This window comes from Schistocerca gregaria, chromosome 3 (genome assembly GCF_023897955.1).
Source record: "Schistocerca gregaria isolate iqSchGreg1 chromosome 3, iqSchGreg1.2, whole genome shotgun sequence".
Classification (NCBI taxonomy): domain Eukaryota; kingdom Metazoa; phylum Arthropoda; class Insecta; order Orthoptera; family Acrididae; genus Schistocerca; species Schistocerca gregaria.
Genome location: NC_064922.1, coordinates 536,352,855 through 536,366,162, shown reverse-complemented (window position 1 = coordinate 536,366,162; position 13,308 = coordinate 536,352,855). Strand labels below are relative to the sequence as shown.

At 39.1% G+C, this 13,308-nt stretch overlaps 1 protein-coding gene across 1 annotated transcript in view; it reads right to left on the bottom strand.

Moving 5' to 3' along the window:
• Positions 1-482: 482 nt before the first annotated feature.
• LOC126354202 (tetraspanin-33-like) overlaps positions 483-13,308 on the bottom strand; it is a 68,772-nt gene continuing 55,946 nt past the window's right edge. The window contains exons 6-7 of the mRNA XM_050003659.1: positions 9,795-9,911; positions 483-5,282 (exon numbers count right to left, since the gene is read on the bottom strand). Coding sequence (XP_049859616.1) covers positions 5,211-5,282; positions 9,795-9,911 — 189 coding nt within the window. The 3' untranslated portion in view covers positions 483-5,210. The remainder of the gene's footprint in view (positions 5,283-9,794; positions 9,912-13,308) is intronic.

Below are 13,308 nucleotides of genomic sequence, written 5' to 3'. Positions count from 1 at the left end.
GGATACACAATGGCACTTTGCTCCAATGCACAGAAGAAACTCATCCCACCCCCGATCCCCGTTCATTCTTCTGTCCCTTGCCAATACATGTAACAGTTGGAAGGTAAATTTGAAAGGGGGGGGGGGGGGGGGGGGGGAAGGTGTGTTAGCATGTGCACGATAAGATCTTGCATACAGCTTGTGCCAGATCATTATATAGCGCGAACACTGACTGGCAGTTCGCAAAAACTCCATGAATGCATCAGTAGGAAGTAAATCTTTGTAACATTTATGCATAACCAAACTCCCTCATAAATGAATACTTTCATTGGTGTTCATTGCTCTGTTGCTCCTGCCACAGCATAAATGGTACTCATTTACATTGACGAAAGTTCTTGCCTATAGGTAACAAAGTCACCAATGAGACAAAATCTCAGAAAAATGCCATGAAATATCATGGTGGAATAACATGAGTGGCACATTCTGGAAATAACTACACAACATTTTCAAAAGTTCCTTTATTGTACCAAAAATGATTATTCTTACAAATATTTGATGCATAAAATTTGGCACAAAGCTACTTGTAATAGTACCAACTAATAAGGAATGTTAATTTACAACAAAAATGCCAAGGGCTTTACAGAGCCAAGAATATTTCAACAGATATTGTTTGTGCTTATCAGTATCCTGTTGCACTGTACTTGTATATTTTTATAAAATATCATCAAGAGATGAGTGTTATCACATCTACAAAACTTGCAAAAAGTTTTTACTACAACTATAAATAAAAATAAAATTATTTATTGAGCTCATAATCATCACTTTGTAAGTACTAACAAATATGATACTCAGTATGTGAAAAATTAGAACTTGGGAACAACCAAGTTTGGGCTGAACCAGTGTTATTTTCTACAAGTCAAATATGAGAATGTTTTGGGAATGTTCACAGTAGTTAGCAATAAACATTCTAATTTAATTTAGAAATCTGTATATATTGCAACTGCATCATTGTGAAATTAGAATACAGCAGTAAGAGGCAAATTGTATGTATTTTGAACTCTCCATGGAAAACTAAGTTTAAGAATTCGACCTCATGATGTCAACTTAGTGCTCAAGTTGTGTGTTAGGAACCTCAAGTGTGGGAAAGACTAGTGTTGGGTGTGTCCAACTGCCTTATTTAGAGTGGTGTATGTCGGAAGTGGAAACAGAAACTTATGTTCAGGCAGGGTTGAACCAAGCACTTCAGTTCCATGGCAGTAGATGTGCGGCACTTCTCTCAATGGAGCAAATCTCATTGGAGCTTCACAAAGTACTGCCGTTTCAAACTGCCTCAGTGTTAATGTGAAACAAACAAACAAACAAACACACACACACACACACACACACACACACACACACACACACACACACACACACACAAACACAAATAACAAAATATCAGAGCTGCTTTTGACTCCAACCACCAGTCTTCTCATCTCCTGCAAGCACTAGATGGTTCATAGACCAAGTAACTTGAAGGGAAATTTATTTTAAATCACAAAATATAGCAAAGCATCAAAATAAAAATTGATTTGGAGAAGACCAGAAGGAAGATATATTGCACTCTTCATTGGTGGGCAAAGACATCTTACATATAATAATGTCTCTAAGTAGGTAATTGTACAAAGTTACAAAGCAGTCAGTGTGATTCTGAATGATCAGATTTCATAAATGCAGAACAGTCCTACAGAATGCTGACCAATTTCAAGCATGAGCAAACACCCCAACAGAAATAGAGTGAAACTTTAGTAAGAGAACTGCTAACAACAATTACAGTATCAAATGTTCCACAAATAAGGAGTTCAACAATGTAAAAAATACAATATTATGAAAAGGGCAGACTGCTACTCACCATACAGAAGATATCTTGAGTCATAGACAGACACAACAGAAAGACTTATATAAAAGTTAAAAGTGAGCTTCTGGCCAAAAGGCTTACTTCTACTTTGAAGACACACACACACACACACACACACACACACACACACACACACACACACACACATATATATATACCACTGTCTCTAGCCATCAAGGTCAGACCTGATGTCCAGAGACAGTGGTCATGTGTGTGTGGATGTGTATGCGTTTTCTATGTTAGACAAAGCACTTTTGGGCAAACACTCACTTTTGTAGCAATCTTTATTGTGCCTCTCTGTGACTCAACACCACCTCTATATGGTGAATAGCAATCTATCTTATTCACAAACAAGGAGCTGTCAAATGAAAGTTGTTTTTTTTTTTTTTTAAAGGGATCAAAGTGAACAAAATTCTTTACCCGAAAAAGGGGAGAAATTTACAATATATTTAGTACCTAATTCATTATATTTTGTACATGACTGTCCTAAAATTACCACTACTCCTCTGTAATTGCTGTTTGTCTTTAAAGCATCTCGTTAAAAATAAATCTGCTTCCAAAAAGTCTAAGTTTGTTTCCTCCTCCATTTTCAGACCCCTTATTTTTCTTATAATTCTGATGCGGGAGGTGAGAGGGGAGAGGGGGTGGGAGGGAGGGAAATATATCGGGTGAATCGTCTCTATTGCAACATTGAGCTGAGACATAGCCAGAATGAACTGCAAGAGAGAAATCACCCTATGTGTTTCAGATAATATGGACCCTTAAAAATGTGTTTCAGATAATACAGAAAAAAGATCAATTTGAAGTGTTCAGAAACTTAAATCTGTTAGTTATGGAAACAAGCGGTGAAACATAAGATCGACACATGAGGGATTATTACCCTAACAGCTGTTAGTTGAAATGTTGTTTGAAGACTAATACTACAGTTGGAGTAGTGCAGAAATTACTATAACTGCTTAGTGATGTTTGAATTTGTGCACTTTTTGTAGCAGACTGTTTTCAAACTCAACAGTGAAAGTTTTAATACTTTTGAGACTTGAAGCTATCTACTGGAATGTTAAGAGTGAAACTAGTAAAATATTCTGTAAATTAATCAGAATTTATTTACGAACACATATTGTTGCAGTAATGTACAAAAATGACAACATTTAAAGGGGAAAGTTAATTTTGACTTCAAATGCTTTTACCACGTAATATGTATCATTTTTATAGTAACAAGCCAACAGTCAATGATTTCCCAAGGATCTTAAAAAATTTTGAAAATTTGCAGTGAAAAGCCTCCAGCCAGATTGCTGGTTCCTTGACAACTTGAAAATGCACATGCCTTTATCAGAATGGCAAAGTATTACACATTTCACAGCAGTAAACTATTTGACGATATTCCAATTAAGAAATTAATGTTTTATTGATGACATGGTAACCTATAATGAAGAACAAAAAAAGACAATATTTCAATGTAAAAAAAAAATTTGAAATAATTCACAGTAGAAACCAGAGAAAGACAGGTAGGGAGAAGATATTCACTTTCAGACAAAGAGAAAGTACAAGTAGATACTTCATTTAGTGTAATACTGTACTGTTATTAATATTTCTGCAGTGTGGGACTTAAGGAACTATCACTTTTTTCTAATTTATGTGAAACTAACATTAAATTTTTGAGGGTTTTTGATGAGAATGCTGATACTTAAAGTGAGTCATTCAGCCAGACAACTTTTGAAATGAACTACTGAGGGGGGAAAGTCATCTATTATGAGAATAAGTCAAGCAATATTTGTACATTACCACAATTAAACAGCAATAGGAAAACAATATAACCCTTTAGTAAAGCTGGTTGTTCTTATCAAAACAAACAATTTTAATAGTAATTTAAATTGAAGTCTCCAACAGAAAATGCAAGACTTGCAATAACTGACACTCCATAATATTCAATGAATAGGAATGATTTGGATAAAAGTTTAAAAATATATTACAAAAAGTGGCTGCAGATCACAGAGTTTGTATTTTTAATTTTTGTATTCTTTTATATGTAGTAAAGCAAAAACATACTGAAATGCTTCAAAACACATGAAATTTTATCCACAGCAGTTACAAGTTTTCAAAAATAGATCTATTTAATTTTAAAAATTAATTGCAACATAGTTGAGATTCTACAGAACATGATTCTTAAAGTCAGTGCCTAAAACCTATGTAACTGTTTAAGAGCATAGTTCTCGAAAACAGTTCTTCACAATCAGCAACTTCAACATTATCAGGATACAGATTCTTTCTTCAGACATGAATAAAACAAGTAAAATGTACTGAGATTCTAAACAACTGCCACTTAAAGCAAAAAATTTCAAAATCACACAATTTAAACTGACTTCCTCACTTTCATACTGACTATCTTCATCTTCCATTTGCAAGGATACAACATTTTTCAGGAAGACTGATAGTTTCTTGACATACAAAATGTGCAAATATAATACATTTCATGGTATACTGAAGTTCTTACATTTGTGAAGCCATTCAACAAAATGGTATAGACAGAGTTTAAAAAAAAATGTTCCGTCAATAAGACAAACTGTCTGAGTCTCAACAAAATATTGAATAATCATCCAGCTGTCAGAAACATTAGGTGGCTATTTCTGAAACACTAAAGAATCTGGGTTAGAGGCACATTCTGTAGTTAACTTTTGAGTTTAACAGGGCAGTATGTCTTGCTATAGGAGATAAAGAAGTTCCACCATTTCATACTTTTCCCCTATGGGTCAATCACAAGGACGTTTTATCTTCTGTGCATTTCTAGTAGTAAAATAATAAGACTTAGTTTTCCTTTCCGTCCCATAAACACAAGCAAACACACACCCTTTCTCTTAAAAAAATTCAATATTGGAAATTTCTTGTGATCCTCTCGTTTCATTCTTCTTTCCTTTCTTTGTGTGCACTATCTTGTAAACAACTAATCTTAGTCATGCAAATCTCAAGTTTTGCTAGACTGGATTCAGTCAAGTCACTGTTTCAAACTTTGTTAACAAGGATTCTTCAATCGGTTTATGTGCTTATTAATAATACAATGCTTTTCAATGCAAACATAATACTTGAAATTTTACAAGCTTGAAACAGTTTAGTCTATACACAAAACAGATCATCATATTTACAAGCTTACTATTATTTTTCACTTTTCAGAAGAAGCACACAGCATACGCTATGGTAATTAACTTCTTCCAGTATTGTCCACACAGTTACACAGGCAAAGTTTTATGGCCGGCATAAATGGTCCTTGTAAATAGATTTTTGGTTTTTTATAACAGAGATATACCTACCGAATATTTCATCCGAGGCGGTAGGCAATATTTCATGTATTCCACTGAGATTTCTGCATTTCTATCTGTCCTTCCAATGTTTTTGCCAGGTATATAACAAACAGCTGTATATGAAAAAATTTGAAACAATAAGTATATATCACACACATAAGCTATCACATCTCTACACTGTCATTCTACACTATCAATTATGCAACCAAACTGGTTATAGTACCTGCATATAACTTCTTCCTGTGTATAATAACTTGCAATACTCTTGCCTAAATACATTTTCAATCATAACTACATATCTACTTTTAATAACTACACACTAATCCAACTTATCAGAGAGAGAGAGAGAGAGAGAGAGAGAGAGAGAGAGAGAGAGAGAGAGAGATTATGAACAGAAGATACGATTCCACTTTATGAACTACACAGAATTACCACCTGCCATGAAACAAGTCAATGACAAAATTCTATCAATTCAATGTGTCTTCCATTGCTGAAGTCTAGTCAACACACACTTTTGTCCTCTCTTCGATGACTAAAAAGTTGGAAATTTTAGGAACAATACTGCTATCACTATGGTACACTCAATAGCACAGAAAATGGCTGTGACTGATACTTGAATTATACTTCATGTTACACAGAATCTGATCCCATTACAGTGTGTACATATCTGCCCATAAAGGTAATGTACACTTGTAATTGTGAGTGAAGTGACAAGATTAACACCTCTTTAAGCCTTAGTCCAAAGACACACCCTCTAAAAACATGCATTAGGAGCATTGCAGACCCAGGGAAGGCACTTCATTTCACAGTATGGAGTCAAGAGTGGTAAGTAGTATCTAACTGTCGGCAGCAGTGACATAATGCATTCATAGCTCAGTGACAAACTTGGTGGTATAGTAGGCAACTTGGTTTGGTTTGTACCTAGCTTGGTGCGATGCCCTTTTTTTCACTACTCCATTAATTTGTTTAATTTGTAGAAATCACAGAATTAATAGCACAAACAGTTTACAGTTCTTATTAAGATGTTTTTGGCCCTCAAAAGAGCACAGCATGTGGCTTCTTTACCATGTAATAAACCATCCAAAGACCTTTAGCTCAATGACTGCCTGCAATCTGTGAGGAAGAGGGTCTATGAGGTGGCTAATAAATCATTTTATGCCACCTCGTCCCAGGCAGTTCAGGTAATGTTTCAAGATGATCACTGTTTCTTGGCACAGGGATCAGGGCAGTTTTCTCGGTTTGTCCATTTTGCCTCTGCCCACAGGCTTTCAATAGGATTTAGATCTGGTGCAGAATGAGGCCAACTGAAAAAGAGATCTTATTTTGCTCTGTAAACCACCACTGCACAATTGATGATATGAGAGACCGATCCTGCGAGAAACAGATTACTCCTTCAGGAATTAGATGTCACTCTGATGGGACCACGATATTACTAATAATATAGGTATACTGGGCAGCACCATGTTAACCATCTTATCTTGTGAAGCATTCTATGAGAAAACATCCTTCCCCAAACTAACACAGACACATGCCCTGAGTGAGACGATTCATGGATGCATTTGGGTTGAAATGGGTTCCTTGTGGCCTGTACCTGATACTGGACCACAATTCACCTACAACAGTACCAATTTGTCAGAAAATATCACATTCTGCCAGTCAACATTGACAAGTAAATTTGGCAAGCGCTAAATGGAAGAGTCATTAGCTGGTGCTTGATGCCTGAATGTTTTCTGAGTAGTCCAAAGAGCCAAACCTGGTGGCAATCTGTATCCAATGAGCTCGAAAATTTATCAGTACTTTTTAACTGCACCAGGTTTAAAAAAGGGTTTTACCATGACATGTTGACAAGTTCATTATCCTCGATGGGTGTTGTTAAACACAGAAGCCCAGTTCATGCATGCTTATTAGATTCTCCAATATCTCGATAACATTTTATCCAATGTTCCACAATGAGCTCAGGAATACCATACAGTGTCCCAGGCTCTGATACCATCAAAGTGGTTACAAATAATCTGCTAACGATGAGGCAAGGCAAATGAATAATGTGACATGACAGAAAGCAATGTGGTACACATATTTGACCTCCCTTGTACACTGTCATTGTTTATTATCGAATAGTAGGTGTACAGACTTCATTCACTGCAGCAGAATGTCCATCTGGCACTATGTAATATCAATGAAACTATATGAATAATTCTCACATATATCTAATACAGTTAGTAAATTTAAGGATCATTTTTCATCAGAAGTGACTCTCTGATTTGTAACCAAAACTGCACTGCATTTTCTGCCAGAAAAATGTCACCAAAAATGGGAAATTACTCTACCGGGAAGTGTCTGTCGCAAAAGAGCCATGCAAATTCTGGCTGTATGCAAGGTTGCTCCATCTAGTTGAAACCATAACTGTTCCACATCTACATTGACCATACCTAACTGGGAAAGAATGAAGTCTTGCAGCACCTTTACGTAGCGTTCACTGGTGACAGTTACAGCTACACCGCTGTCATCCTCAAAGAAGTAAGGGCCAATAATCCCAAAGGAAGCAACTCCACACCACACTGCGACACCAGAACTGTGGAAGGGCATGATGTGCTCATTCGGGTTTACATCACTCCAATAATGCATATTCAGTTTATTCACTGAACCACATAACTTGAAATGAGCTTCATCTGACATCAGGATGGTGTGCAACATTTTGGCAAAGGAGATCACGCCTGGTTAAGCAGGATGTTTTGCATGAAACCTAACCGTGAGGCCTAATTTCCTGAACAATCTGCAGCTTATATGGGTACAAATGGAGATCTTTGTGCAATATTTTCCTGACATACGCACAGTTTGCACATGATGACAAGCAGATTTTTTGTGCTACACTATAGTACAGCACTAACTCTTCTCACAGCTTCTGGTGTCCACACAGTTCTTTAATTTCTTCCCGGTTTGTCATTGCAAACAGAACCTGTTGTTTGAAATGCACGTACCCACCTCACAATGGTCCGCCCATCAGGAACTTTCCCGTGATGTCCCAAGTTGAAATGTTGCCGAAATAGACGCTGGATAACAATAACAGAGTTGTTATTCTTGAAATGACTTTCAACAGCAAAGGCACGATGCTGTGCACTTCGCCGCTCCGTATCACTGTCACACTCGAAAAGCCAGCTCATTAGTACACGAATGCGGGACGAACTGGTGCGCATTCCTGCAGTACGTCATTGTATTACGCAAGTCAAATTACGCTATGAATGCTGCCGCAACCTGTATAAGACACTGGAGGACTTCAAAAACAACAAATGGCTGAACTCTCATCTGAATGTTTCTAACATATGTAGAAAATATGCCTTGTTGCATTTCATTCACACCAGTGCTGTACCGGGCTAACTCTCGCTGCAATTTCTGCCAGCCAATTTTTGTGCTTTCAAGTGTTCACTGAGTAATTACTGAAATCTTAAATTGTGATTCAACAGTTACTGAAGTGCGTGATGTGGCCACAGTTTAAAACTGATGACATTTTACAACACAGATCTGGAGGAAGAAAGTGAGTTTAGGATTAATCTGTCAACAACACCATTACGTATGAACTGAAATAAGGCCTTTTGAAGCAATCATGCCAATATAGAACTTGTGAGCCCATCTTGTCATACTTTCTATATTGCCTGAAAAATGTTGCCTGTTTGTTTGGAAGCCATTTTTGGTAGTGATGCACTTGTACTAACTATGTAGTATTTTTTGTTACCTGTAATTTATGGTGCCTTTAAGCATGCAGACATTCATGGAGGGTTATAATAAAAGGCAAAGCTGAAAATCATGCCTATGTCATAAATCTTCAGTTGAAGGATCATGGTTGTTTCCATTATTAAACATATAATCAAGCTTAAGCTACATCTTGCCAATTCTGCCAAAAATAGTGCCACAAGCATTTCTATTTCCTTTTGCTTTCATCATTTCCTGGAATTAGACTTACATACACTGCACAAAATCAATGCTAGTATGCTTGCAAAGATTTATTTTCATTGTATAACATATTCCAAAATAAACCAAAGCCTACCTCCTCCTACTTATATTTCAATTTTCAGACTGTCGTCTGGTGCAGTTAAACTTCAACTCACCACTTTCGTTTTACATGTAAGTTTAACAGAAATAGAACTATTACCTATATACAACTTGTAGTTTCTGCAGATTCAAAACTGATAGAAAATATGTCTCCTCGTCTGTTCAGACATTATATTCCATTTGCTGTCTGTCTTTACAACCTGGATTTCACTCATCATCAAATGGACTTAAATGACAGACTATCAATGTAGACTCATTGTATTAAATTCATTTATTTGTATTTCAGTGATTTATACTATACTGCATTATTCTTTTTAACTTGCATTATAAAAGCAGAAGAAGAAACTGGAAATGACTTCCACACTTGATAAATTGCCATTTATGAAGAGGACATTCCAGAACTGAATAGGGACAGATAACAGTAGTAATAGTAGTAGTAGTAGTAGTAGTAGTAGTAGTAGACTGCTCTCACTGGCAAAATGGGAAAGACAGGCAACTAAGAAACTCCATGTAGTCTTGAACAATATACTGTTCTTGAATCAAACAGATTCAGAACACTTAATTAGCGTAATACCAACCTGGGATAAAGCTATGCCCAAGGCAATGCCTGCGATGGTGTATAAATTTCTTTCTGCCCAGGAACGCACAATTTCTATGCAGCCACTTGTCCACACTTTCTTACTAGCTTCTGCAACCTGTAAATGAGTGAAGCAGATTACAGTACAGACATTATTTTACACCCTTTGCTCTCTCTCTCTCTCTCTCTCTCTCTCTCTCTCTCTCTCTCTCCCTCCCTCCCTCCCCCATTCTTCGATAAGATACTTATTTATCTGCTGGACCTTGCAGATGTACATGTGAGGTGTAGCAGTTCACAGAGCCAGACAGCAAAGTATTTACACAGGCATTCTACTTATTCAGTTTTGGACATACATCTTGGATAGTATTATTTCTTCTTGTGGTATTTCAGCTGATAACCTTACAGCCATCTTCAGGCGTGAAACTTCCTTACAGATTAAAACTGTGTGCCAGGCTGAGACTCGAACTCAGGACCTTAGCCTTTCGCGGGCAAGTGCTCTACCTTCTGTGCCACCCAAGCACGGCTTCGAGAGCTTCTGTGGAGTTTGGAAGGTAGGAGACCAGAAGTAAAGCTGTGAGGACAGGGCATGAGTCATGCTTAGGTAGCTCAGATAGTAGAGCACTTGCCTGTGAAAGGCAAAGGTTCCGAGTTAGAGTCTCAGTCCAGCATACAGTTTTAATCTGTCAGGAAGTTTCATATCAGTGCACACTCTGCTGCAGAGTGAAAATTTCATCTTCAGTTGAGCTGCTAGCCTAATGTAAATCACTTGATACAATGCTGTGCAGTAAATTGTGTGTGTGTGTGTGTGTGTGTGTGTGTGTGTGTGTGTGTGTGTGTGTGTGTGTGTGTGTCAATCACAGATTAAACTTTGTGTGTTTAAGCATATAACAAAGCAAGTGCTAAGTCAGCAAATCCACAGCTGACAAATCACATGTTCAATTATTATTACTAGTGATGCCGTGCTGGGATGCCAGACAGTGAAGACTCTGAACAATAATTCCTCTGAGATCAGTGTGGTTCCCATGATTTGTCAAGCTGGAAATCCTAATCTTGGTTGAGTAGGCTGTGTGATAGTTGTTTTTACACAGCTGCCTTAACCACTAAATCCCAACAGGATGAGGCTTGGATCCTGAAAACTGTATTCCCCAGGCCACTCCATGGATTATGGAAAGGTCAAGGTATTCGTGACAGCCTCATCATACTGAGACTCGCTGATCAAGGAAGCTATGGAAGCAAACACAATTAGCAGACAATGTGCTTAACCAAGATAAGGCTTTTCAGCTTGACAAATGGTTTTCAGCTTGACAAATTGTGGAACACTCGTTTCATGTCTGCACTCTCAGAGAAATAATTGTTCAGAGTCTTCACTGTCTGGGCAGCCCAGCACAGGAAATCTATTTTAACAATAAATCACATTAATTTTAAGGCACTGTGGATTTGCTGACTCAGCACTTCCTTTATTTTAGTTTTACAAGCATAAATTTTTATCTAGGAGTGATACTTTTTTTACCAATTTCTCTGACACATGCATGCTTATTCTACAGTATTGAGTGAAGTGGTTTAAATTTTGCTAGCAGACAATCTTGAAGATGACTAAGGTTTTCAGCTGAAATACCAGAAGCAGAAATAATACTTTCCCCAATGCATACCTGAAAGGTGACTGAATATTCTACCTTCTCTGATGGGCTTCACAAAACACAGGAGTCATTCTAGAAACTTACAGGAAACTGGTCATAGACAGCTGACCACAATTCTAAACAAAGAATTACTTGCACATATAATTTAAGGAGAGGATTTTAGGTCGTATACAACAAGTCTCATCAATAAACACGTGTCTAATTGTCTTGGAAATGTACCCTCCCTACCAGTGATACAAAATATTCAATCTTATCATTACTGGTCTTTCCCGCAGCAACAATATAAGTCAAATTCCTATTTGAATGAAAGTGTGACTTATAATCTTCTGTTATTTACTTTGGATTATTCACATGTGACCACAAACGATGTTAGTCTATTCTGAATCATAAGCGGCACGGGAAGAAATTGGCAGCGAGGGCAGTCTTCACATTCGAGAAAACAGTTAATGTGCTGGACACATTTCCAATCAAGTCGGCAGCCAGAAGGACGAAGAAGATGTCAATAGTGTCAAGTTCTTGCTATGTCTATTTTTTGTAACAACATAAAAAGAAATGAACATATAATTTATATCTAAAAACAAAGATGATGTGCCTTACCAAATGAAAGTGCTGGCAGATCGATACACACACAAACAAACACACAAAATTCAAGCTTTTGCAACCAACGGTTGCTTCGTCAGGAAAGATGGAAGGAAAAGGAAAGATGGAAGGATGTGGGTTTTAAGGGAGAGGGTAAGGAGTCATTCCAGTTCAGAGAGTGGAAAGATTTAATTTAGGGGGAAAAAAAGGACATGTATACACGTCCGCGAGCGCGCGTGCACACACACACACACACACACACACACACACACACACACACACACACACATATTTAAAGGCAAAGAGTTTGGGCAGTGATGTCAGTCGAGGTGGAAGTGCAGAGGCAAAGATGTTGTTGAATGAAAGGTGAGGTATGAGTGGCGGCAACTTCAAATTAGCAGAGATTGAGGCCTGGTGGATAACAGGAAGAGAGGATATATTGAAGGCCAAGTTCCCATCTCCGGAGTTCGGATAGGTTGGTGTTAGTGGGAAGTATCCAGATAACCCGGGCGGTGTAACACTGTGCCATGATGTGTTGGCCGTGCACCAAGGCATTTTAGGAAGTCGTATCCCAGCTGGAGAGCCACATTCAGAGTCTGATCCAGTCCCGGGAATTATCCTGTCACAGGTGGGGCACATTTGGGGTTCTTCTGTGAGAGGTTCTGGGTTTGAGGGGGTGAGGAAGTGGGAGAGGGGGGAGAGAGACGGGGGAGAGAGGGGGGAGGGGAGAGGGGGAGGGGGCAGAGAGAGGGGGGGCAGGGGGGAGAGAAAGAGAGGGAAGAGAGGAGGGAGAGAGGGAAGGGGGGAGGGGGGAGGGGGGGAGAGAGAGGGAAGGGGGGAGGGGGTGAGAGGGTGAGAGGGTGAGAGGAGAGAGGCCGCAGAGGGGGGGGGGAGTGTGTGTGTGTGTGTGTGTGTGTGTGTGTGTGTGTGTGTGTGTGTGTGTGCAAGGGGAGGGGTTATGGGAGCGGGTTGTTGTGGAGGGGGTGAGTGGAGTTTGAGGGGTAGTGTGGGGGGGAGAGTGAGGTGTAGTGGGGGGTGGGAGAGTGAGGCGTAGTGGGGGGCGGAAGAGTGAGGTGTAGTGGGGGGCGGGAGAGTGAGGCGTAGTGGGGGGCGGGAGAGTGAGGCGTGGTGGGGGGTGGGAGAGTGAAGCGTGGTGGGGGGTGGGAGAGTGAGGCGTAGTGGGGGGTGGGAGTGTGAGAGGTAGTGCGGGGGTCGGGTGGGCGTTCGAGGGGGAGGTGGCGGCGTGGGGTGGGCGTTCGAGGGGGAGGTGGCGGGGTGGGGAGGGCGTTAGAGGGGGAG